A 27,071-nucleotide genomic window follows, 5' to 3' on the forward strand; every position below is an offset into this window, starting at 1 on the left:
GATTGCATTGTGAGCGCACCTTTATGCCAACTTAAAATTGCAAACTAATACAATACAAAATACCTACCTTAGGTACTCACAAATATGTTAACTACAATATAAGCTGTTGTCCGAAATTTTGACCGCGTGAACATTTTATCTGTGATTACATCTAGAGCTATGTATCTGTGAGTCACTTTCGTCAATTTCAGTTCAGCAGTTTAAAATAAAAAGTAATTTGGTTTAAAAGAAACTTACGTACCAGACATGAGGTAATAGGTTGGGAATAGATATAAAATATATTTAACTGGCTTAAAGAAAGAGTTTCTGTATTCCACCCATATACTCGCGATTTTCTCAAAAAATACTGTAAGTATTTTTACGCACTTTAGAATTAGGCACATATAACTTAGGACACGTTACATATAGGAAACCTATTAAATAATATTAAATGAAAGGATCTGAAAAAAGATCCTCGGAGGTTGATTGAAAATCATGCTGTTTTTAAAATGCTAATATGCTGCTATCATGCTAAAAATAATTTATTTTAGAATTGATTTAACCAACTTCAAACGTTCGAATTTTTTGGTTCTATGAAATGTTTGGTATACATATGGGTAGTTAATTTTAAAGGATGTCCTTATTTGATTTTTTGTGAGTGAAATTTTAACCTTTTTTAAATACGAAAAGGTCAACAATTCCTTTAGAATTATATAGGCATGGTGATTGTTTTTTAGTTTTCATCTTTCTTCGGGTTGTCCTTCCTTGAGTTGGATTAGAAAGTAAACGTACAAACATACTATCAAATAAAAATGGTTTATATGAATGATTTGTTCCTTAGTTGATAGCCTATGTTTATTTAAATGCCTATGCAAAATTTCAACAAAGATTTAGTCTCTATTCTGCTTTAAAACGTCATAAATTACTCATTTTCATATATAAAAATAGATTAGAACAACTTATGAACTGTTCTTATCCTAACTACTGCGTTTTGGATAAACATTAGATTTAAAATGTTCCATGCACTCTTGATGTCTTAGTATAATCTGGTAATCTATATAATTTCTCCCCGGACTTCGGAGATATCGCATTGAAATTGGTGATTAACAAATGCCCTGAATGCCATATCCATTTTTTATACTGTAATGTCTTATAAAAATAGGTAAGAAATTCTTAGTCTGGAGACTGACCTAACTACATAAGTAGGTCTAAATTACTTAATAGGTACCTATCTGTTGATGAAATGATGGGCCGCCAAAAGGATATATTTTTTGCAAGAACGGGACTAAAAGTTACACATTAACAATATATGGTATAAAACGTATCTACGGTTTCTGTTACCTATAAATTTATAAATTTTGAACATTAATCTGGTTTCTTGCTGGACTAGCACAATGTATTATACCGTAAATCACCGCGACCGAAATACACTAAACTGATAAGATGTTGATGCGATGTACAATTGACACTTTTGACAAGACTACATAGTTGATTTTTTCGTCATGTTTGATGAGCCTCTTTGTTTCGTAACGAGATGCTACTGGCTGGAATACCGAAACAAGAGACTGGGCGCTACGTCACAAAAAAATAAACACGCGAATGATCGAGAACAGTCAGCTTTGAACAAAGGATTCGTGGAACGCGAGGCGTAGTTTCTTGGGCACAGAAATTACTATTAAAATTGATACACCGTGCGACGGCAGCAGCCGCTGTCGGACGAATGATTCTTGGATTGGTCTGGCGGAGCAGGCCCGGTGCGCGGTGGGGCGTTGGCCACCCGACATCCTATTCTAGCTGCACATTTCGCTCGTACAGCGAACGGCGACGGTCCCCCCCGCCAGAACCCGACAAGTGAAGAATCCACGCCATTATTGAACTGAACAGGGACGCTTAACATACAAAGAAAAATGTACTTGCATCTAACGTTACCTAAAGCAAAGTGACCGTGATTAGAATTTTATTCAATTCGTGTGTGAGGTTAGTGAAATTGAATAACTACATGTGACCATCAATCGTAACTAAATGTAAGACGATTGGAATTCGAGGCATTGCGTAGGTTTATGCATGATGGCGTCTGTCTTTGGTTGAAAAAGCCACAGCTGCAATCTGGTGAAATATTGGAGTTGTTATGGTCTTGTAACTACGCAGAAAGCCACAAAGATTCGTTATTTAATTTCATTTTTGCCTACCTATATAGGCACTTACAGGTATAGCCATACAACTTAGGTACTTATAAGACGTCGAGTATATACCTGGGTATTTGAAAGGTTATGTACCTATCTACATAGAGACCTACTAATGTCGCCAATTAAACAACAACGTAGCATTATCTTTCGTGAGTGGTGAATGGAATTTTCCATTATGGCTTGGACCTATAATGCAAGTCACCTAAAATATAAAACCTACTTAGGGTACCTAATCGACTTTAAATGTTTCAATAAACCTAGTTATTATCATCTTCGAAATTAACAATGATATATTTTTCATTACTCCATTGCTGCTCAAGGGGATACAAATGTAATTCATAATACAAGAACTTTTGGATGTCCACCCATATAAAATGAAGTTGATAAGGTATGGAAAATAATATACCTACCTACCTACTTACGTAATTAAATTTTGTTGCATAACCATGTTATAAGAATTAACCTACGAGGTACCTATGATAATCTGACTACCTTAGTTAGTCTACTAGGTATTTATTATTTACAATACATAGGTATTTATTAAGTAGGCACTTAGAAATTACCTAGAATAGAAATAATAATAAGTAGGTACATAGGTACTTGTATATGTAATAATATATCTAAATAAGTTAGGTAGGTACCTAGCTAGGCAGTATAATTATGTATCTAATTGTTATTACGATAAATAAGTACCAAATTTAGTGGTCCTGTAAATAGTAGAAAAAAATCTTGTACCTAAGTAACTAATTCAATATTTGGAGTAGGTATTTAGGTTTCTACATATTTAATTTTTGCTTACTTCGTCTTCCTTACCGCTTCCTTTCTAGTTTCTCCCCTCTTTTTCAATAATGAAATTGAAATGACCGCGATGCACAATTTAACGCATTTTTATTAATTTTACACAGATAATTTTATAAAACTATGGGGTTTACATTTATTAAAAATAATTTCAATATTTTTAACGCTTAGTAATGCTTTTTTCCTATAAAAATACGTCTGACTTCATAAATAAAATTATTCAATTATCGATATTAGTTCCAAATCTCGCCACTTTGTTTCCCCGAGCGCTCGTGTGCCATCGTGGAAGTTATACATCGGCAATACATCCGTCCACGCTAGTCGCCGCCATTTTGTTTTGTAGTCATGCGAAGCGAGTGGTTGAGAGTGCAAGGACGTGGTGTTATGTGAAAAAATTAAATTATTTTTAAGAATTGCTGTTTAATAATAAGTACGAGTGTATTGATTAGCTTGCATTAAAGTATTTGTAATATCAAATTATAGTACTTTAGGCATCAGGGTTTAGAATATAAGTTTATAGGTAACGTGAAATATGTCCTGCTTACCTACCTACTTAGCTAGTTCATGTGGGTAATGATTGGAGATTTGAGTGAAATTCTTGATTTTTTCGGTACTATTTATTACGGTGTGTGGAAGGTAGGTCTTTTTAAATAAAATGTGTACTATATTTTATATATAGGTAAGGTGAATGTGGTAATGGCTAAAATGTTTTTTTTTTTCGAAATATATACACAATGTTGGTAGGACAAGAAGAAACATTTTAAGTCTTAATATTTTAGTTTAACCTCTCAGCTGCTGTGGCGCATATATGCGCCACTACCGTAATCTGCTGTGGTCAGAATTAGATGAAAATATAGGAATATTTGTTTTGAAGTTAATAAAATACTATTGTACAGTCAAAGCTAGATATGTATTGCATATTATAACACCATATTATTATAACTAATAAATTCATTTAATTTTACTTTACTGGACCTTTAGTTACAACATTCAACAAAAACACTCGCGCGATCTATAGTTGTCATTATTTCCACATAATATTCGTTTTTAGGTATTATATCATCAAGATAAACATCATATTTATCTTATATTTAAATCTACGCGTATTGTTAGTAGTTAGTAGTAGTTTTCAAAATTTCGAGTGAGCAACACTAAACGCAGATTTTTCTGTAACGTTAAGTTTTACGCAATCGTGTGATACCTACATCGTGTTCGAATATTACGAGGGTTTATAATTGTAAAACTTCGTCAACATCATCAGTGTGGTAAAAAAGGGTGATGGCCTAAACATTTCTGAATAATTATTTTGTTCGTAAAAAGATTATGTACCTATCTGCTCAGTGGCCTGAACATCTCAAAAGTGCTATGTGAAAACGTTAAACTTTTAAGTTTGTACTAAGCTACCTATTTGTGTTAAGAAAAGGTTCTAAGACGTGATCGCTACTTTGCATACCTAAGAGAGAGAGAGAGCCCTTGGTATCTTTTTTTATGCCAATGGGTATTCAACAGATTTTTTTTGCGTGTATATTAATAAATACTTGCAAAGGTTAATAGTAGCGTGTTAACGAAACTGCAGTAATTGTTATAGGCCTTATATGACTTATGCACTAAATGGATTTTCATCTCTTGTAAATTTTACAATATTTGAACGTGCATAAAACTCCGAACTAGTTAATTGGTTGATAACTTTGTAGGTAAGTAAATTATATCCGGAGTAATAACGAAAAGAGTTCCGTATTTTGTTGATGGTACATACCTATTACGGTTTTTTCCATTGATAATGAGATTTTTTCGTTAAATTTTCTATCAATCCTGAATAGGTATATCAATGTTCATATTTCGACGATATTCTTGTCGTACCTGTTTTACTTCATTTTAACTCGTTTTTGAGGGAGGCGGATATAGCGCGATTGCACACGAGTAGATATTTTACTCAAGTCAAAAAAAAAAAAAAATCAAACCGATTCGAAGACGAATCGCGTGTGTATATTGGAATTTCGTGGACAGGCGTGAAGTCTCAATTTTAGTTTTATTTGATTCGTCTTAAAATTAGAGTATTTTGAACTAAATGACTGAGAAACCGCTAACTATTTGACTAGTCAGTAAAGTCAACCCAGCTGCACAAGTATCACGTGGAAAGAGTTTGTCAAAACAAGCACCAGCCATGAGTATATACATAGATGGATGCTTAATTGAGATTTAGGGCGCTTTCAATTTATGCGTTTCGTGTCGGACCGGTACGGTGCCGAAGCGGTGCGTCGCACGCACGATTCTCTTTTTTCATACAAAACGCTCGGTGCGGCAACAGTGCGGCGCCGGTACAGGACGAAATCGGTGCCGCTCTTTTACGTGGGCGTCGTTTTTGCTTATCTTTGATGATTTACAACAAGAGCACTAACAGTTATGTTTCTTCGTCAGAGTCCATGGCTAGACTGATGTCAAATCACTAGGATAAAAACGCACGGCTGTAAAATACGCTTTCAATTTAGACGTTTGGTGTCGGACTGCAACCGTACCGCAGTGGCCCGACAGCGACATGTAACCAGCGGCGCGTTAAGCGTGCGGCAGACGTTCGACAACAAACGCATTACCCTAATTGAAAGCGCCCTTAGAAGTGACAGGTTGCGTATAAAGAAGGATCTGACGATTATAAGCTTTTCCCTCAATTGACTTTTGCTATATGCGCGGGAAGAGAGCCAGGTGGCATACACTTTTTTTTCGCAACTATAAAAGCTTGAACTAGTTGAAACTATTACCGGATTAATTTAAAAAAATCATTGTAAAAGTGACTGCAATTATTACAGTGAAACGATGTGTTATCATGGAGTCTGTATATGTACTCTATTCCTGGTATTACATTGACCGGTACTTGTAATAACTTGTAAATGCCTTCTCAAGATAAATATATTTTAATAATTCAGAGCTTCGGTGGTCGAATAGTTCTCGGACTAAAATAGCGTATCCTATTCAAGTTTCGAATCCCACCGCGGTCATGTATCAATGACTGATGACCAGCTAATTAACATAACTGAAACATTTGAGTTTGTTAATTAGCTGCAATACTAAGAGATGCTTATACCATGAAGGATTACAATGTAAAAATAACTTCACATTGAGATAACTGTACGGAAGTCAGACGGAAGATGCTTATTGTAAATCCGAAGCGTTTAGCGAAAAATGGCCCCAATTAAACATTTCATAAATCGTTTATGTTTTTCGTCAATGATGTTAGAGTTTGTACTCATAACAGTGAAATATTTTTTAATGACCCAGTCAAATAATATAAAACCTTATTATTTTTCAAAATATACATGAAATTGAAGAAATAAGAGCGAAGTAGCAAGAACTCGTTGAAATTTTGAAGTTATTTGTACGATTTCACATTCGTGCGCGCCCGATAGTGGTAGAGATAAAGTTAGTAAAATAGCAACATTGAAACCACGTTATTGATAAATGTAGCAAATTGCGCAAAAAAAAAATGCAGTCCGCTCTTAATAACGATAACGATAAATGATAATAAAATTTATATTTTTCTTTGATCAATTCAAAAAGGCAATTAAAATATCAAATAGGCAAATTGAACATTAATAGGCCACGAGGCAATTTAATGATGAATATAAAGAATAAGTTTAATCGCTTCATCCATCCACATCCATAACTCACTTCATGCAAGCTTGCCGGTTTCGAGCAGTAGTAGGTATGTAGATGTAGAGATCGTGATAAGTGGAAAGATGTAGTATCTGCTGCTCAGAGGGGTACCTCTGGGAAAAAGGCGTGATTATTTAAGTACATATGTATTAATAACTAAATTTGAAGTTTTATTAAATAAACTATCGTATTAGGCTTTATACCTATGATAAATTCAAGTCTTATTTTCTTTGTTTTATAGACTTCAAAATGGCTTCCGAATACGATCGGAAGTTCGAGGAGATGAAGAACTATGTTCCGTTTTTGGAGAGTATGATAAAAAGACTGGAGAACACGTCGGGGTCTACAAATCCTCGACAAGCTCAACTCGATAAGATCAGGTCTCTAAGAGACTTGTTGCTTGATAAGAAGAAAAGGTATATTTTTTGATCGCGAAGGCTTTTATTTAAAGAATTATTTATCTTATGAACATTGGAGTGTAGAAACAAATACACTTAGGTACTTCATTAATACAGTTTTACCTAGATCATTAATACCTTTTGACTCCTCTAAGATACAGCAGGCTCACTGGCCTCATAGAAAAGAACACTAAGATCATTTTGCGATCAAACTGAGGCGACGTTTTTTAACGGTAGCTATCCGCTATCCATTATTAAAACCATTGTTTTTTTTACAGGATGAAAATGGAGAATTTATTAAAATGTGAACAAGTATTAGTAAACTTATATGCCAAAGTTGAACAGGTAAATACCCGAATGTAACCATGCAAGTCTTGTATGAATCACTGATGAAGTTTTCTGTCTGTACTAAGTATTTATTTTTATTTGTCTTCAGAGAGATACTTTGCCTGGTATAGATCTCAAGGTGCCCAGTAGTCAAGTGGTCACAATCAAAGAAGAGCCTGATTTGGACGTAGTTCGTAATAAGCTAAAGATAGTTACAAAAATGCAAGCTAATTTGCCTGATACATTACCAGAAATTGCTAGAGCAAATGACGCGCAAGAAACTAGTACGGCTGGTGCTAAAGAGCCGGCTTTGTTTCAGAGAAGACCAAATATAACAGGTTCTACGCAGATACCATCATCAGAAATTTCTCAGCCTAAAAGAAACTATACACGCGTTTTAGTTTCTCCTGAACCAAGCTCTCAGCGCTGGTCAAAACAAAGTGATATGTCGCCAGAAAAACCACTTTTCAGTCGTAGATCTCCAAGGAGGCAATCGCCGACACATCATAGAAAAGATAGGAAACAATCTAAACAGAGAAATTCTTCTAAATCTAATCTAAATATAACACTTAAAGTTCCTGAAGAAAGTTTAGATTCATTAAACACGTCGGATATATTTTCCAGGATTATCAATTGTAGTGATAATGATGTAGATATAGCTACATTAAGAGAACTCAGATCACAGATTTTGGGAGAACTAAAACATACAGGTGCCAAAGAAGACATATCGGATTTGATCTTAAATTCCTCTAGGAAAAAGAAAAAGAAAAAATCACAAAAAAAGAAAGAAGAAGTGGAAGAAGGAGAATTGTCTGACAGTGAAAGTGAAGCCATTGAGAATATCTACGGCAGCCTAGTCATTTTAGACAAAGATCATAATGCATCAGAAAAGACAAAAGCTTCGAATAAACAAGAACAAAAACCACGTAAAATACAAATCCGTCTAGTAATTAATTCTGAGAATGATACTGCTGGTACTGATACTCCAAATATTTCAGATAAGAAAAGTTTGGTTTCTGATCTTAGTGATGTATCGGAACTGGAAATATTTGATTGTAATAACGAGTTGGAAACTAAAAGTATAACAGCTAAAAAGGAAGATGATGCAGAACGAATTCAATTAAAAGACTTAGCAATTAATCTTGATGAAGAGATTGCTCCAAAAGCTTCAGAATTGCTAGATGATCAAACCTTACAAATATCTGAAAAGGTAGAAAAAGCAGTACTGGCCAATAGCAGTGAAAGTAACGAGAAAAAAGAAACTATTATGTTAGAAGTAGATAATAAAACCGAAGTAAAGAAAAATAAAGATAATATGCAATTCAAACCCAATTTCTATAAACCTTTGAATGAACATGAACCTGATTCTAAAGAAGTTAAATGTTCTTCCGTTAAAATCTGTAAAGACGATAAAAAAAGTTTAAGTAATGAAAAAAAATCAGGGGAATCTTTACATGAAAAGAAAACATTACTTGAGAATACAACCAAAGATATTATAGATTTGCCCAAACAAGCGTGTGATGATGTACAAATACCTCTGTTGAACGAACCAGCTGTTGTTCCAAACAAATCCCAGGAAAGTGCAGTGTCAGAAATTGATATATTGCAAGCTCTTAAAAACGAAATTTTAAGTGACAGTATTGCGATTCCTGTCTCTGATCAGGTTACTCCCGCATTGCATCAACCCAAACTTACTAAAGTTGCAAATACGCAGGAAATAGGCCCAAAAAAAAGAATATCTATTGAAAATTACAAACAAAAGTCATCCGCAAAATCAGTGACGAAGCCGCTGTTTACTACACAATCATCTTCTAAAGACGATCAGAGCAAAAAACAAAGTTTAAAATTAACCGAAAAAGAATGCGAGAGATTTAAGTTTGCTTTAAGTAATGATCTAAGCTCTGATGATGACGATATATTTGATGATCTCAATAAGTCTGATGAGGATGAAGGCGTTGATCTTGCTCCTAAATCTCCGGATGACAAAGAGTCTAGCAAAATAGAAATGAACACACCTGTAATAATACCGATTGAACCCATTAAAAATGCGATAGAAAGCTCAAAAGCAGACGTTGATATGAGAACATTGTTGCCTTTAGTTTCTCCTGTAGCATCCACCATTCCACCAGTTAAAGATGCTCTTACTCCGGAAACGCTTTTCAGTGCAAAACAAAATATTACTAAAATGGATATAAATAGACCATCTGATCCTCGATTGAAAAAAGATTCTGCCCCCACGAATGTCCGTAACGAGTCATTCAGTCAGTCAGTTATATCTGGATCATCTTTGCTTGGTTATCCTAATATCACTTCTACTTTGCCTATAGTACCTGGTTTAATTCCAACCCTTACGCCCAGTCCAAATATGACTCCTAATTTGGCGCAGGTAATGACCCCCACATCAATGCCGAACATGACTCCTATTCGAGCACCTAGTATGACGCCAATTGTGACACCAAATTCTAGATCATTTGAAATTGACGATCAACCAGGAAGAAAGCATGTATATGCTTCATTATACGATACAGTTGATTACGCTGAAGATACACAGAGGTTACCCTGGGAAAAATTTGAAAAAGTTAATTCACGGGATTCCCGATGGGAACCAGCTACTGAAAGAGAGTGTAAAGATAATAAAGAAGGCCAACAATATAATAGATACAGTGATTCACGGGATCTTTATCCTTATAATAAAATCGATCGAGATGATTACACAGGAAACAAATTGGATTCTCAGATTCCTACATTTGGAAGATCCGACGCTTCATTGACGCCGAGTCATCCGTTTGGTAGATCTGATTGTCCACCTACACCCAGTCACTCTTTTGGCCGATCTGACTGCCCACCTACGCCAAGTCATCCTTTTGGAAGATCCGACTGTCCACCTACGCCTAGTCACCACTTTCGATCCGAATGTCCTCCGACTCCCAGCCATCCATTCGGGAGGAAGGATTGTCCACCCATGCCTAATCATCACTTTGGAATATCAGACTCCGGTCATTCCTATAGTAGGTCGGAATGTCCAAGGACTCCCAGTCATCCTTTTGGTAGATCTGACTGTCCTACTACCCCTAGTCATTCCTTTGGTCGATCGGAATGTCCAACAACACCAACTCATTCTTTTGGGCGGTCAGAAATGCCCATGACACCTATCCACCCGTTCGGACGAGTAGATCCGAGACTTCAAAAAAGTAATGAATACGATAGCCATACTCTTAACGATGATAGGACTCATAGATACTTCAAGGATCAGTCTTCATTCCAGCCATCATATAATGTTAATAAACATGATGTCAATAGAAAACCATATAGTTTGGATAATTATAGAAATATTAAAGAGCAAAGCCTTGGTAGAAATGATAGATCTAATAATTACTATAAGGACCAAAGCAGTCGTCCTTATAACGAAGAAAGAGGAGCAAGGCATGATGGAAGTTATAATCGCTCAAGAAATGACCAAGATCAATATAATACCAGAAATCGCAAACTGGGTGAATATTATCACAATGATAGACAAGGCCGATTAAGTGAAGTTGATTCACGATCGCCTTATCAACGTGAAAGAAGTGTCGGACGAACAAATTCTTTTGAAGATAGACAAGGTCGATCACATTCCGTTGCTCGGAATGTTGACAGAACTCAAAGAGACAATGCTGCCAGAACAACAAATACGCTGTCGGTAAAACCACAAGCTGGTCGTTCTTTTACCATTGATACAAGTATAGACTCTACTTTCCAAAATTTCATGAAAAATATTAAAGAAAAAAGTATATTCAATCAATTATTTGATAGAAAAACTCGAGCATCGAGCGTAGGTAGAACATTCGTGCGCGAAATTAGTGTAGGGCGGATATCGTTACATCCATCCGATTCTTTAGATAATGCAGAAAAAAATACTGATAGGTTTAGAAGAGCTCGAAGCGTAGTAAGAGACACAAGAGAATCTAAAAGTTTTAGTGAAATCAAAGCTGATTTTGAATCTTATAGATCCAAAGAAAATATTGAGATTAAAAAGAAAGATTTGCTGTCTAGAAAGACATCAGATAGAAGTAGTCCTCGCGTATCAAAATCTAATAATAAAGACTTTAGGCCAAGAAATACTCATGAAACCAAATCACAATATTCGCCCAGAAAAAATAACAGAGATCCCAGATTAAATCGTGTTTTTAACCGAGATCCGAGAATAAAACAAAAAGAAGACAGATATAAGAATGACGCTCGTGATCAGAAAAAATATGGGATAATATATTCAAATGATAATATTGCTAGTGGCACCATTTTAGGATCTGGGTATGGAGTAAAGAACTATAAGATTCCAAAAATAAAACGAGCTGAAGAAATAAAACACGTAACACAAACAACAGAAAAATCTGACACAGTACGAAGTAAACAAGAGAAAACATTTGTTAAAGGAGAAAAGACTGATGAGATAAAGAAGAAAGATAAGGAAGTGAAATGTGGAAAAATAAGCATGCGGGAGGAAAAAGTAAAACCTAGTGATGTAGCACCTGATAAAAAAGGAAGAAACTCTAGTAAAAGAGCTGAAAATAATGAAGAGGCGAATATTTCCAGTGATGATATTAAAGCTAAACCGCGTAGATCAAGGAGGCGGATAAAAGATTCCGATTCTGAATCGGAAGAATCAGTTAAGAACAATGACAGACAGAACACAAGTGTAATAGAAGAACCACAATCAAAATCGATTGAAAAAGATGTGTTAAGTAATAAAGATCAGCCTTGTAAATTTTTATCAGAAAATAAAGTTGTGAGCAATAAAGACCAGGCTCATAAATCACTTACAGAAAAAGAAGAGTCGATTCATAAAGATGGGGTTCCATCAACAGAAAAAGTGGCGAGTCAAAAGGACCAGGGGGATAATTCATTCGACAGTAGTTTTGGAATTGATGATATGGAATTATTTTCCGATAATATTGTATCTGATCCAGTTATTGACAACATTAATTCTTTGATAGCAGGTTTGGACAAAGATTTAAAGTCATCCAAACATATGAGTCAAAGTACTGGTAAATTTTCTAATGAAATAACTCTTGTAAATATGTTAGAAAATATAACTCCTCAAACGGCAACTGAAGTTTCTAAAGAAACAGATGATTCTGCTTCGCACGAAATAAACAAGTTCATTGGAAAAGATGATAATAGCAAAATTAGCAGTGATGCTACTGTTACTAATGAAACTACTGAAGAACAGGTCGCTATAGGTCTGGAAATATCAAGAGAAGTCAACTTAACGAAACAGCTTAATGAAAATGAAGAAATACTCACAAATATTACAATAGATTCAAAAGTTTTAATTGATGAAAAATCTGGTTTTATTGACAAAGACATCAACGAAACCGAACCAAAGGACACTCAAGTACCTATTCATGAAAAAACAGGTAATGTTAAAAATAAATTAATTGATGATCAAGATGTGGCCATAAATACTTCTAAAACGAACGAGAATAACCAGATTTTTAGAGAAAAAACTGGCACTGTAGTCTCCACTACTGAAAAAGGATTAAGCGCCAACGAGTTACATAATAGTGACCAGCGAAATGCTAGGTCTACAACTCCTGATAGTACAAATACAGATGATATTCAAAAAGAAACTGTTCGTGTCGGTAGTTTGCCTGACAGTACTGATGAAGTTCATACCGAAGTTTCATCAAGCGATACTTCAGCCTCTTTGTCATCAAATTATCCCGAATCTAGTTCACATAAAGAAGGATCAACCATATCAGATCCACTTGGTAATATATTGTCGATATTGCAGAGTAAATCAAAACTAAAAGAGTTACTTAGTATGTTAGGCGATCAAGAAAATGAGAAAATCAAAAAGAAACTAGAAAAAATAAGTGAAATAGTATCTGACGAGGAAGATATTAGAAACGATTTGGCACAAGACTCTACAATGGGCATAGACCAAGAATCCTGCGATGGAAGAGAAATGGAATGCACAAAAAATGATGACACGGAATCCAGGGAATGTACACAAAACTTGACTAAAGACTCTCCTATAGAAAGTGAAGATAACAGAGCAGGCAATGATATAAATGAAACGGGAAGCATTAATAATGTTGAAATTGAAGAATCAAAATCAGGCAGTGTTAGAGTAACGAAAAAAAATAAAACTGTGAAAAAATGTCCGACCAAAAAAGGTAAAATTACCAAAAAACGACATTCCAACTCTTTAGACAAGGTGTCTGGTGATGAAAAACGCGTGACTAGATCTGATGTACAAAAATCTGTCCAAACTAGAAAGAAAGTGTCGCGGGAACTACTTAAGTTGCAAGAAGATATAAAGGAGATGTTTATTAGTGATGATGTCCTCAATGTTACAGGAATTCGAATGTGCCGTCTAGCTAAACTTGTAGATGAAAACCGACAAAAAGATACTTTTAGTAAAAACGATACGGAACCGGTTGTTGTTATCGAGAAGATAAACAAAAATGAAACAATTGAAGAAGCTACAGAAACCAAAGCAGGCAAAAAAGTAACAGGAATAATAGCTAGAAAAAAACCAGGGCCGAAATCAAAAGTACGCATTGATAATTCCGGTAATGCTGATGAAAAATCAGAGAAACAGAAAACTATTCCAAAATATAAACCAGGACCTAAATCGAAGACAAAATCTGTTAAGACAACGGGTGATATAGATCCCTATGATTTTGAGACAGATTCCATAAATGAATCAACTACTAGTAAGATGAGCGAAGGTAGTGGTCAAGAAAGTTCAGACTCTGAAAGTGAATCGTTGACTTCTCTAACTAGTTTCGGAAGTTCCGAAGCATTGTCTGAATTGAAACCCCTATCAGAATTGAAAAAGAAGCCCAAACGTAAAAGAAGTTCATGGAAATCTGGTGTTATAAAGCCAAAGAATAAAAAGAGAAAAACCGATCAAAAAGTAGAAACAGTCACAAAAATCCAACCAATTAATGAAACTACGCAAATCACTATACCTGACTTCAATTGTTTTATAGATAGAAATTATTGTTACATGAAGAATGTTTTTTCGTATTCTTGTCGTTTGTGTGAGTATACTGGTGAAGAAATTGTAGCCCATTATAAAAAAGAACATCCTCATACTGAAATTCCTTTATCACGACTGAGCCCAGACGTAGCAGAAGAAGCTATTGAACAGTGTGAAGAAATCAATTTCCAGGCTATAAGTAAAATACCTACTGATAAATATGTCTGCAGGTTCTGCTACAAGGAATTTGGGAAAAGAAAAGCAGCATTAGAATCTTTCTTTTGGCATGTAGTTAGCATGCATACCGGAGAATACAAACAAATTTGTTCAGAATGTGTAAATATTACTAGGTGCCCATTCAATTTGGACATCCCACCACCCCCCAAAGACATTAAGGGACAACTCATTGGATATATCTGTGGTAAATGTAATTTTACTCAAATTTCTCTTGAGAATCTTAAAACGCATGTCATTGTGCGTCACAATGACGAGCAAACTGAAGTTTACACGATAAATTTAGCAATCATGTCTAGAAAAATTATAAATTTACTATCCAAACGTACAAGTGTGCCGGGAACTGATAAGCCTCGCGTGCTAAGAAGTTCGCGATCCAATCAAAGTATGGCTGAAATGAGCGATGATCGCAGTGATGCTACAGAGTCTCTCAGTTTCGTCACTGAACCTGAAGCAATAAAGAATGAAAACGATTTTATCGAGAAAAAAGAAAAAAGGAAGTTGTCTTCTGAGAATAAATCAAAATTACAATCAAAAATTACATTTGAGAGTGATGATACTGCTAGTGAAAGTAGTAATAAAGCGACTTCAGCGTTTGCTTCTCAGATGCCTGTAAAAGTTGAAAGAGATGACGTGGAGGAACAAAATCGGGCAGAGGCTACTTACTGTGGGTCTATCGAAGTAAACTCTGCCATCTTAAATCAATCCGGCGAAGTGGCCGTTCCTGAAGGCATCACTCGATCGCATTTTGAAGTTAAATACGCAGACGGTGGAACAAGGCTGGTACTAACATGCTTCATAAACGGGCTGGACTGTCGTTATACGTGCAGCTCTATAAAAGCTCTTAGAACACATGTAACTATTAAGCATAAAGATCAGAAATGGGATGGATATTGCTTTGACTGCAAAGATTTTATAACCACTCGAGGTAAATATATATTCAAAGATTTTATAACACATTTCCATGAAAATCATTTGGATAACAGTCGACAATTTGAGAATATAGTTTCAGATATACGCTTCAATATGACTTGCTCTGAAACTGAAATAAAACAGTATATATGCTATATTGAAGGGCATGATTATTATCAGAGCCCTACCCTGGACAATTTGAAGTTACAAATAAGTGCTCATAAAGGGAAATGGGATGGATATTGTGTTGACTGCAAAGAATTCGTGAAACCACAAGGCGAATACTTAATTCAAGACTGTTTATCACACTTTATGGTTGAACATAATATAAATGATTCGCCAGAATCTACTCCAGGAATTGAGGGTGAAACTCTCCCATGTAATCAGGCAGAAGACAATCCTGCTGCCAGTGATATTTTTCCTTATTCACATTTCAAAGTTACCTACACAGATACAGGAAACAAAGAGTTTGTTTGTTGTATTAATAAAATGAAGGGTGTTCATTATAAGACACCTTTGTTGATTTCATTAAAAAGGCACGTACAAACAAGGCATTCGGAAAATTGGGATGGATATTGCTTTATGTGTAAAGTTATTGTGGTGCCCCAAGGTTTACACTTGTTTAAAGATTGTCTACAACATTACTTGGATAAACATATGGATGACTTCCCAGAACTAGAGAAGGAGCCTGAACCGGAAAATTCAGTGGAAGAATCTGAGAAACCAGATGAAACTCCAGCCCCTCCGACAGCCAGACCTTACATTAACGTTCGGCCGTTATCTCAGTTAACAAATATCGACGCAGATGAAGGAGGTCTAATATTACCGAAGATAGAGAGTGTAGTTAGTCTAGGTGCTACACCTGCGCCTGCCGCGGAATTTTCTGGTCCTCCAGAGGAAGAAGCGAATCAAGCAGATCCTCCCGTACCCGAGCCAGAGTTACAAATTGATGAGTTCCACAATTACGAGGCGTCGCAAATCAAAGTGATGAAACAAAAGCACCCAGTGGTGCAAGAGGCTATGTTGAGGAAGGAGAAGTTAGTAAGGGTGTTCAAATGCGCCGGCAGTTATTGTTCTTTCGCCACAGATTCTGCTGACATGGCGCTTTCGCACGCTTTGACTCATCAGAAGATTGGTGGTGAGAACGCCTTGTGCTGTTCTTATTGTGACTTCGACTGTTCTGGCAATGCAATAGATCTGGTGGTTCATGTTTTTAAGCATGCGAGCTGTCCGTTTTCATGCGGCCATTGTTTCTATCGAGCTGCGGCTGCGCAGTTGGTAGTGGCGCATTCGAACACGGCTCACGTGGGGAAACAAGTGAAGGTGTACATAGCTAACAATGCCACGATACCGGAAAAGGACACAGCAAAGATGTTGTCTAGAGAAGTTGTTGTGCAGTACTATGTTTGTAATCATGGTGAGTGTGTTTATAGTTTTGTTATTATTTTATATTATACCAATAATAATTGGTTTTTATTATTGGTATAATATGTATTTGTATGTATAAGTGCTATTTGGCAGTTAGCACTTAGATAAAATTCAAAGATTTAATAGTTGCTTGACTTGAAGGAGGATTTCAAGAGTCATGGAAATAAAATGCATTCTTGAAAGAAATTGAAAGGTTTGGGAAAAATTTTCACCGGTGAAAAGAAAGTGCCGTGTGGTTCCCAGCGCTAAAGTAAAGGATCACTCCAACTTTTTCCTATGGACGTCGTAAAACGCTACTAAGGGATAGGCTTAAAAACTTGGGATTCTTGTAAGTGATGGGCCAGCAACTGTGTCACTATTTGAATCTCAATTCCATTATAATAAAGCCATACAGCTGAATGTGACATTTCGGTCTTTATACGGTTGTTGGCTCTATCTACCCTGCAAGGGATATAGACGTGGTAATATATATGTACGTACTATGGTGAAAATATAACAACAAATTCTTTGCTCCTCTATTATTGGATTCAGCCTGTTTTTATGAGAAGGACTTATCCAGTTAAATATATGTAGGTGCCTAACTACCTACATAAGATCTTATGAATGACACACTCTTGAAGAAACAGACAACTTCGTCGGTTAAAAAGATAGTGGACAAACTAGCTTTTACTTATTCCGATTAAAGCAAAATATCCAGTGTTTTGCATTATAAGCCATCGTTGCATACAGTATCGTTTCTCGTTTCACGTCATAATAAAAAGCGAAACAACGATAGTGTAACGCGCGATAAAAAAAGGCGTATTCAACGCGGGGTGTCATGATTTTTTTTTCTTTTTCAGTGGAATACGACCAAGGGCCTCGTTGCAAGTTCAAAACTTACACCGCCCGCAAGTTTTGCGATCATCTTCAGGCTCGCCACGCGGGGCTTATACACTCATGTTACGTACGTATTTCTTTATTTTTAATTCAAATTTACCTAAATTTCATAGATATAGATACATACAAATAATCACGTCTAAATCCTTGCGGGGTAGACAGAGCCAACTACTACAGGTACACAAGGTTTAAAAGCTTAGATACAGGTTTATAAGTCATCATCGACAGTGCGACCTCCTCTTATCTATCCAAATTGCTGTGCCCGCCAGGGTCCATAAATATGTTTTTTTTATATAATTCACAACATCATGTCAACTTTATGGTTTGCAATAAATGATTGAGTTTTGAGTATCGCTTGTTTATTGCATAACAAAACAAGCCTGCACAACTAAGGTAGTACCTCAGTAACTGTTTGCATACAAAATAAACACTCATAACATACATAAATAACATACATAAACTTAAACACTCATAATATACTTCAACATGCATACATAAAATCACGCCTCTTTCCCGGAGGGGTAGGCAGAGACTACCTCTTTCCACTTGCCACGATCTCTGCATACTTCCTTCGTTTCATACACATTCATAACTCTCTTTATGCAAGCTCGGCGGTTTCGGGTACTTTTGACCTGACCCTTTACAGAATAGAATAGAATAGATTTATTTTCAAAATTGGATACAAGGTATCACTTATTGACGTCACATACATTACATAAACATATAATAAAAATAAAATTAATCCCGACATCCTTAGTCACGGCGCAGTCAAATTAGGAGAACCGACCCCGAGGGCAAAAAGTAAAAATAAATAAATTTTATTTCCAGATATGTTCCCAAACACTGCCCTCCGCGGCCGATCTCATCCAGCACATGAAGTCTCACGATTTGAACCTGTACCAGTGTACGTGGTGCGTCCACGGCGCCGACTCCGAGGCTGACCTGTTGGCGCACGCGGCCACCAGACACCCGGCACAGCAGCCGCAGGCTTATCTTAGGATCATCACTAATAAGGTGAATACGGGACATTCATCATCATCTTCTCTCGTGCCGTGTGGTTCCCGGCACCATTACAAAAAAAGAATAGGACCACTCCATCTCTTTCCCACGGATGTCGTAAAAGGCGACTAAGGGATAGGCTTATAAACTTGGGATTCCTCTTTTAGGCGATGGGCTAGCAATTAGCTATTTGAATCTCAGTTCTATCACTAAGCCAAACAGCTGAGCGTGGCCTATCAGTCTTTTCAAGACTGGTGGCTCTGTCTACCCCGCTAGGGATATAGACATGATCATATGTATGTATGTATGTATCATCTTCTCAGCCATGCTTTCATCATAATTTTATAGCGTAGAGTCATTTGCTGAAAGTCTTAAGATTTCCTTTTTCTGATCTATCGGCATCGTGCAACCGCAGTTCTATTATTTGCTTCATCTACCTTATTTTCAATTGTTTATTTTTTTCCTTTTGTCACATCCTAAATGCACTAATTCAGAAGAGAATTACTTTTCCACCTGACCTGTTAGTTCCAAATTCCTGGTTACACCGTCACATCTCTAGTAGCCCCCGTAGTAAGGCACGCGCGATGAAAACGTTGTCGGGCGTGTCACGGACGCTGGAAAGGATGTTTATCTACCTACTCTAGCCGTGAAATTGTCTCTATGCTTGTAGTACTTTTATTTTATTTAATAATTTAAATTACTTTTTAGGATGGATCATCTGAGATGCGAGTGCTTCCGCTGGCGTCGTTCAACCGCAGCAGCATCGGCGTGGAGCACGTGACCTGCAGCTCCTTGCCAGAGAACCCCGTCAAGGAGGCCGAGCGCTCCATAGATCTTCAGAAGCTGATCGGGCAGACCAAACTCATGTTTGAAAGTATAACCGCCTCTACCGAGAAACCAGACGAACCAGCGGCAGAACCGGTAGAAACTCATGAAATGACAGTGAATTCACCAATGCCGACACCAAACCAAACTCCGCCCAGAACATCCACTCCACACATAACTGAACAACCCACACCTGTACCCAAAGCTGAACCAGTTGAAGCTACACCCTCCAAAGTATCAGATGAAGTTGTATGCCTCGATAGTGATGAAGAAATATCATCAGACAGAAGCGAGTCTGCCAATGTCATTGATATCTCAAAGGACGGTGATGAGGACAAATCCAAAACTGACAACACAATAAACGATGAACAAGTCTTCAAATGCCCCAAATGCTTGGTGTGCTACAAGACTGACACCGGTCTAAAACTACACATTCTGAAGTGCTACAACCCGGAGTGGGCTATGGCCTGCCCTCATTGCCACAAGATGACGCAAAACAGGGAGGCGCTAGTACAACACTATATCGCAGACCATTGTATGAAATACGTGTGCTCATATTGCAACCGCGAAAATCATTCTCTGAAAAGCGCCAAGTCCCACATGAAATGGGCCCACAAGGTCAATAAAATTACAGTCACACGTGGCCCTGGGAAGAACCAGCATGTCGTCCAAAAAGATACGGCTACCGCGGGCCCTGCTCGATCGGCCCCCAAACGAAAACTGTCCATGAGTAACGTCCAGGCGCCCCAAGCGAAGCAAATGAAACGCTACGGCCCGCAGGATATAGAACAACTACCTATCAATCCGATACTGGACGACTTGGTCTATTGCACACTTTGCGAGTTCAACACTAAAGTCCGCTTAAACATGGTGCGTCACTTGCAATTGCACGCTGAACAGCAGCCCGTGCCACAAACGGCGCCTGTGAATCCAGTGCCGCACTTGGAAACCAATGAGATGCATTTCGATAAGATGGTGAACTTGGCGTCCAGTTCCTTAGCTAAAGAGAAGACGAAAGAGGTTGGACCCTTGATATCGCAGATCCCTCCGGAAGCCGCGGCCAGGTATCCTAAATACGTGCCTGAGAGACAGCGGTACACGTGTGGGGCGAAGGATTGTTCATACACTTCTGTCGACGAAGCGATGCTGAGATGCCATTGGGAGACCTTGCATTCTGGAACGACAGACTACCGCTGCGTACATTGCCCCCCGTATCAGCATTTGGACAAATCGAAACCTTTGATAGCGGGAAGGATTATAATGCATCTGAAAATGCACGACACGTCATTATACGCGTGTTCTTCGTGCACTTATTATTATTTTAGGAAGCAAGTTGTCGAGAAGCATATTAATGATGCGCATAAAGGGAATGGGCAGGTTATGGTCGTGAGGGAGGAGGCAACTGGGCCCGTAGTGCTGGCCACTTCCGGGAGCGCCCCCACCATGGATCTGAAGCCTTGGCAATGCGGCCTCTGTCAATTCAAGAGCATGTTGAGACCGGAAGTCGCCGAGCACTGCTCCAAAAATCACCAATCCAAAATGCAGTTCAAATGTGCCTATTGCCCGTTCCGGACCTCGACTCTGGAGAATGTGGTAAAACATCAGACAAATTCCCATCCAGGGCGACCAGAGGAGATATTCTACTTTTATTATCGAGAAGGATCTGTCCCTGATGAGGATGGCACTCCAAAATGGATGAAGCAACGTCAAAAGATGGGCATAACTGAAGATCCGGTAGTCAAAACAGAGGCTTCTGAGGGGTTGGCTGCTAAATCTGATGCTCCGTTGACTGTGACAACAACTATGCCTGTGGATCTCAATATCGTGAAGAAAGAAGTTGAAGAGAGGTGTCCCGATGGTGAACTGAGTATGGAGGATCTGTGTAGGAAGTTTGGAGAGTTTTGTGAGCCTAACGGACTGAGATATAAGTGCTCGCTGTGTAGTGTGGTGACGGAGGACACAAAAGAGGCTATGCAGTCACATTTGTACGAGGAACTGCAGTACAGGAAGTGAGTATACATACATACATACATATGATCACGTCTATATCCCTTGCGGGGTAGACAGAGCCAACAGTCTTGAAAAGACTGAATGGCCACGTTCAGCTATTTGGCTTAATGATAGAACCGAGATTCAAATAGTGACAGGTTGCTAGCCCATCGCCTAAAAGAGGAATCCTAAGTTTATAAGCCTATCCCTTAGTCGCCTTTTACGACATCCATGGGAAAGAGATGGAGTGGTCCTATTCTTTTTTGTAATAGTGCCGGGAACCACACGGCACTGAGTATTATTGCTACTTATACTTGAAATAAAAACTTGAGGTTATTTTAAACTTTCGCGTTGCATTAAACTATTTATAAATGATACAGGTATTAATTTTCAAGTAAAGGTTGGTATACCACTGCCCGTTTAATACCTGTATTATTCTATAAATAGCAAAGCACTTAATGGTAAAAATTAAATATATATTAAAGATATGACATTTTAATAATAAATTAACAATAAATCTATAGTGCTACATGTATTTCATTGTATTCTTCAGGATTAGTGACCTAATCTGTCAGTCAGTGAGGTTCCATAAAAACTAATAAAAATTAATAAATTAACCTAATTTATGTTGAAGCTACTTAAATTCGGAATGATATTAGCTGAACATATGCTTTAGCTTTTTAAATATTAGCTGAAATAACAAAGTGGACAGTATTCTTTATACTAGTTAATGTTCAAATTTATTTCTAGATGGCGCTGTAGCATATGCTCATACAAGGCGTTCCACAAGAACGGTCTCCACGACCACATCGCCACAGAGCACCGCGGCAGGATTCAGGAGCCGTTGCCAATAAACCTGCCGGTGGACGAGAACATTGAGAGATGGGTGGCCGAGCTTCTCAGGCACCAAACAACAATAATCGAGAGGAACAAACACAACTTACTCGTACAAAAAGTACAAACGCCAGGCCCCTCAGGATTGAACGCGCCGCAGAAAGTACCAGAGAAGCCGGTAGAAACTCCCAAAATTAATTTTAATGGTCAGGAATTGGAAGAGGCTTTTGGGACGTTCGGCGCGGGTAATAGCAAGGAGTTTTGCTGTCCCAAATGTGCTTTCAAGACTGAAAAGGAAGACCTGATGAGGGAACATTTGGAAATGGAATTGACTAAAATACGGTGAGATTCAATATATATGCATATGTTTATGCTTCTACTTAATTGTGGCTTATTAATTTTTGAAGACAAAATAGCGTGCTGGCATGTTAAAGTCGTAAGCATGACATTTAGAAAACTGCATAAACTAGCGCCATCAATGTATGTTTAATATAAACACTAAGAAATTTGCGGTATTGGAATGTATTCTATTAAGTGGTTATTTAGTTAAGGTCTATAAAAATAGGTGTCGCATTTCTTGCAACAGCGTGACATATTTGGCCTTCGTGCCACCAAACGCGAATGCCCCTTTTAATATATTTTTTGTATGTTATTAATACAATTTTAATATATAAATAGTTGCAACTAGAGATTGGCCCCGGCATCGCACGGGTAGCGTTTATACATATAAACCTTTCTCTTAAATCACTATCTACTTAATATAAAATATTTCGAAAACTGAATCAAAATCGGTTATGTACTTTAAAAGATTTAAGCATACATACATACAGACATATGGAAAGACGCGGGAAGCGACTTTCCTTTACCACATGTAATAATCTTAATACATACATACATACATAAAATCACGTAATAATCTTAATATTTTTAGGTGGTGTTGCAGCCATTGTTCAGACAACTTCCAAACTTACCACGAGGCCCTCACACACTGCAGGGGGACACACGAGGGCCAATGGGCGAGACCCAGAGAGGCGCTACGTGACCCCCAAGTACGGGGCGCGTGGGTCAGAACCGCTATTGAAACGCAAAAGAAAAACATCACTGTGAAAAATGTTGATTGTCTAACAAATAGATCCGATGGAGTAGCGATTAAGCAAGTTGAAACGCCGCAAGATGATGGGCCAAGATTGAAATTCAGCATGAAGGTGCTAGAACAAGCGTTTGGGCAGTTTGGTGTGGCAAATAATAAACAGTTTTGCTGTCCGAAATGCATTTACAGGTCGAAAAATGAGGACGCTGTGAAAGAACATTTGGAGACTGAATTGAATAAAATACGGTTAGTTGTAAATTTTTTTAGACAATGTATATATGTATGCATGATAATATTATCGTTCAAATAGCTTAAATGTAGAAAGATTGCTTTATTTTCATTATTTGTCACCAAAAAATTTTTATCTTATTTTAATTACTTATGAAATATCATATTTCTATATGCTTTTGCTTTGTATAGTTTTTATCGCTGTGTTTAAGGTTATTACTACTGCTTGAGCTTACAAATGCTGACAGGTTTATAATTAAATTATTACTAATTTTATAAATAGTATTTATTACAACTGGTTTATAATGCCCAATGTATGCTGGCAGTATTAATTATTAACAAAATAACTGGCTAGCTGTTTCTCCCACTGTTGGCAAAAGAATTACACATAGAAAGAGTTCATAAGACATATAATATAGGAAGTCATATGAATTTGTATGTGTAAATGAACTTTTGCTACTGCATATGTGTAAAACTGAAATTGCCATAAATGATTTTCAGATGGAGCTGTAGTCATTGCCCGGAGAAGTTCCAAACCTACCACGAGGCTCAGTTCCACTGCAAGATCCACGCTGGGATGTCAGCGCGCCCCACTGAAGCCCCACGAGACCCAGATATGCGTTCCTCCTGGGTCGCGGCCGTCGTACAGGTCCAAAAACTAGGCATGAAAGCGGCTGTTAATGAAAACCTACACTTTTCTCCGAACAAGAATTCCCCAAGTGACCCAGAGGATTCCCTACTCGTCGTCCGCTACGAAGAAAAAGTACCCATTCCTGAAACGTCTACCTCGAGACCAATATCCGTACCTCCGTCCCCCAGGAACTCTCCGGAACCCCACAGCGATGACGAAAAGCTGATTATAGACGAAACATTCGCACCGCATAAAGTCGGCAAGATGTCGGTTTGTCCGCACTGCCCGTACCAGTCCAAACACCTGAAGGTGGTCAAAGACCACGTGTACCGCCATTACGGATTGTACCCTAACGTCTGCGGGTACTGCGAGTACACGGGCTACCGAGCGAACGTCTCCGCTCACCTCGAAACTGTCCATCCTCACGAGGTTAAAAAGATCAAGGCCACACCCCTGCCGAAAGGCCGGCCGATCGTCAAGGATATAAAGGTTCGCGTGAGACGGAAAAACACGGGCGAATGGAGGTTCTGTTTACTCTGCCAAAGCACTTTCACCGCTGAAAATGCGACGACTCACTCTCACGGCGATACGCCTGTGGTCTTCGTCAAACACGGCGACATCGTAGTGAACTGCAAAGTCTGTCAAACGTTCAGGAAAGATGCAGAGTCGATGGAAGAGCATTACGCCTCCGCTCACCCGGATAAGCCAAGGAATTACTTCGTTTTCCAGATAGTTTACCACCCGACTAATGGCGAGACCACGACACCGACTTTCAAGAGGATTCCGCGGTTGCCGTCTGAGACTATAAATATCAACGACGACGACGCTCCTCCTCCTAAGAAGGTAGCCAGGAAGTCCACGACCAAATTGCCGATGCAGACTGTCGCCAAAAAGTCTACAACGAAACTACCTCTCCTATACATCTCTGAAGATGAGGAGTACTCTTTCTACGGAACCAAACCGCCTCCCTTGGACTCGTTTGAAAATGTTACAACACTAATGCCCTTCTGTAATACTATGATGCCGTTTACGGTTAAGAAATTGAGTGAAATATTAAAAATCAATCCTGTTGTGCTCGTGAAAGACATTAAACAGTGAATGTTGATCAAGAACTGTGAATTATTTGTGTAATTTAATAGGTATTTAATTAGTCCAAGTTTAGCTGTCTGCTAGTTATTATATAGGTTTTTCGATAAAAATATTGTTTTAGTTTAAAAGTGAGATAGAAATTTTGTTACTGAAATCGGTTTATTTACGTGATTTTGAGAATAATTTGAACGTAGGAAATATTATTTTTGTCAATTTCAAGATCAAGACATTTTTTTTTACTTTAATCCTGTTTCGTTGAACCTAGAGTTTTATTTTCTAAAGCCTATAGGTGTCTGTGACAAGAAATATGATAATTAAACTTGGACGTGATAATCTGTGATTTCAAAACATTCTTATATAAGTTTCTAGTTTTGATATTAGGTTATGTTAGTGATATCAATTCACCTCGAGGCATTTGTATTTTTCTAGTTAGTATATATGTTGCTGCGTTTTGTCATTATTCTATGAATCAATCGAGATAGTTGATAGTGCAAGACCATATAAACCAATATTCAGTTCCTCTAGATCTATGAAGGTAATTTAAACCCTAATTCAATATTTGTGTAAATGTGATTTATCTTGTAATACCTCTTCATCATACAATGTTTATAAAAAATAATGCGCGCTATCCACATGTCACCATTTTTAGTTGTTACATTTGTTGTAAACTAAAATAAATGTACCTATTTTTTTTTGTAAAGTATTACGTTTGCTCTTCGACCAATTGGGTAATTTTAAATTTGACGTTCCAAGTTTTGGCTGTTTCGGAGCCAATCAGGCGTCAGGAAGTGAGTGAATAGTGTGTTGTGATTGGCTGAAGTGTGGAACGTCAAATTTTATGTGCTTCGTTTTAATATTGGAATAAGACTCCGAAATTTTCAAAGATTCTTATTAATATTGAAAGTTGAATAAATATCTGATTTCAGCTCAGTTGAAGAATTTGTTTTTTTTGTGACCTAATTTTGCCAGAAAAGCATTCGGATAACAAAGAAATTAAAAAGAATTATCACAACAATGTTCCTACTGCAAATTCAAGTAAAATAAGAACACCTAGTAAAATAATTAAGGCTTAATGAGGGAATTGAGTGATTTCGTTACTTGAGTTGATAGCTCATCGTCAAAAAGAAGCCAAATGACCCTTGATTGGCTTTTACAATCTGCACGAGAAGAGAAGTAACCTGGCAGACGCTATGATGACGCGGCACTGTCAGATGATACTACCTACTATGGAAGCTGTTTTTTTTTATTTATTCCATTATGCAAGCTATCTGTAGAGTATACTTATTCAAGGATCCGCTAAACGTAATTCAGTGTTTTGCGTCGGTTTATAAAATGCAATGAAATTAATTTAGAAATTGGAATTCGTTTGAAACTTCATACATTGTTTGCAGCCAGCATGCGAGCTCTGTTTGCTAACCACTCTGAAACTCGCAAATTTGTTTGGCACGTGAAATACACTGTTCCTGAAGTTTGGCACTATGGGATCAATCTCGGAAATGAATTTCAAATATGTAGATATTTATTGGGATTTGTGGATTTGATCAGTTCAAGTAATTTGAGATTCGGTTTAAGATTCAAAATAAAGTATTTCCTACTAATTACCTTTATACTAAGAAAAAAAAAAATTGGT

General features: G+C 37.5%; 1 protein-coding gene across 1 annotated transcript; it reads left to right on the forward strand.

Moving 5' to 3' along the window:
- The first annotated feature begins 1,395 nt into the window (after positions 1-1,395).
- LOC106129948 (uncharacterized) lies at positions 1,396-27,010 on the forward strand. The gene is made up of 10 exons (XM_013328663.2): positions 1,396-1,956; positions 6,853-7,027; positions 7,288-7,354; positions 7,446-16,869; positions 17,720-17,823; positions 18,585-18,770; positions 19,464-21,589; positions 22,320-22,745; positions 23,335-23,739; positions 24,223-27,010. The coding sequence occupies exons 2-10, from the start codon at positions 6,861-6,863 to the stop codon at positions 25,448-25,450; spliced, it is 14,133 nt and encodes a 4,710-aa protein (XP_013184117.1). The 5' UTR covers positions 1,396-1,956; positions 6,853-6,860; the 3' UTR covers positions 25,451-27,010.
- The last annotated feature ends 61 nt before the right edge of the window (positions 27,011-27,071 follow it).

This window comes from Amyelois transitella, chromosome 22 (assembly GCF_032362555.1).
Source record: "Amyelois transitella isolate CPQ chromosome 22, ilAmyTran1.1, whole genome shotgun sequence".
Taxonomy (NCBI): Eukaryota; Metazoa; Arthropoda; class Insecta; order Lepidoptera; family Pyralidae; genus Amyelois; species Amyelois transitella.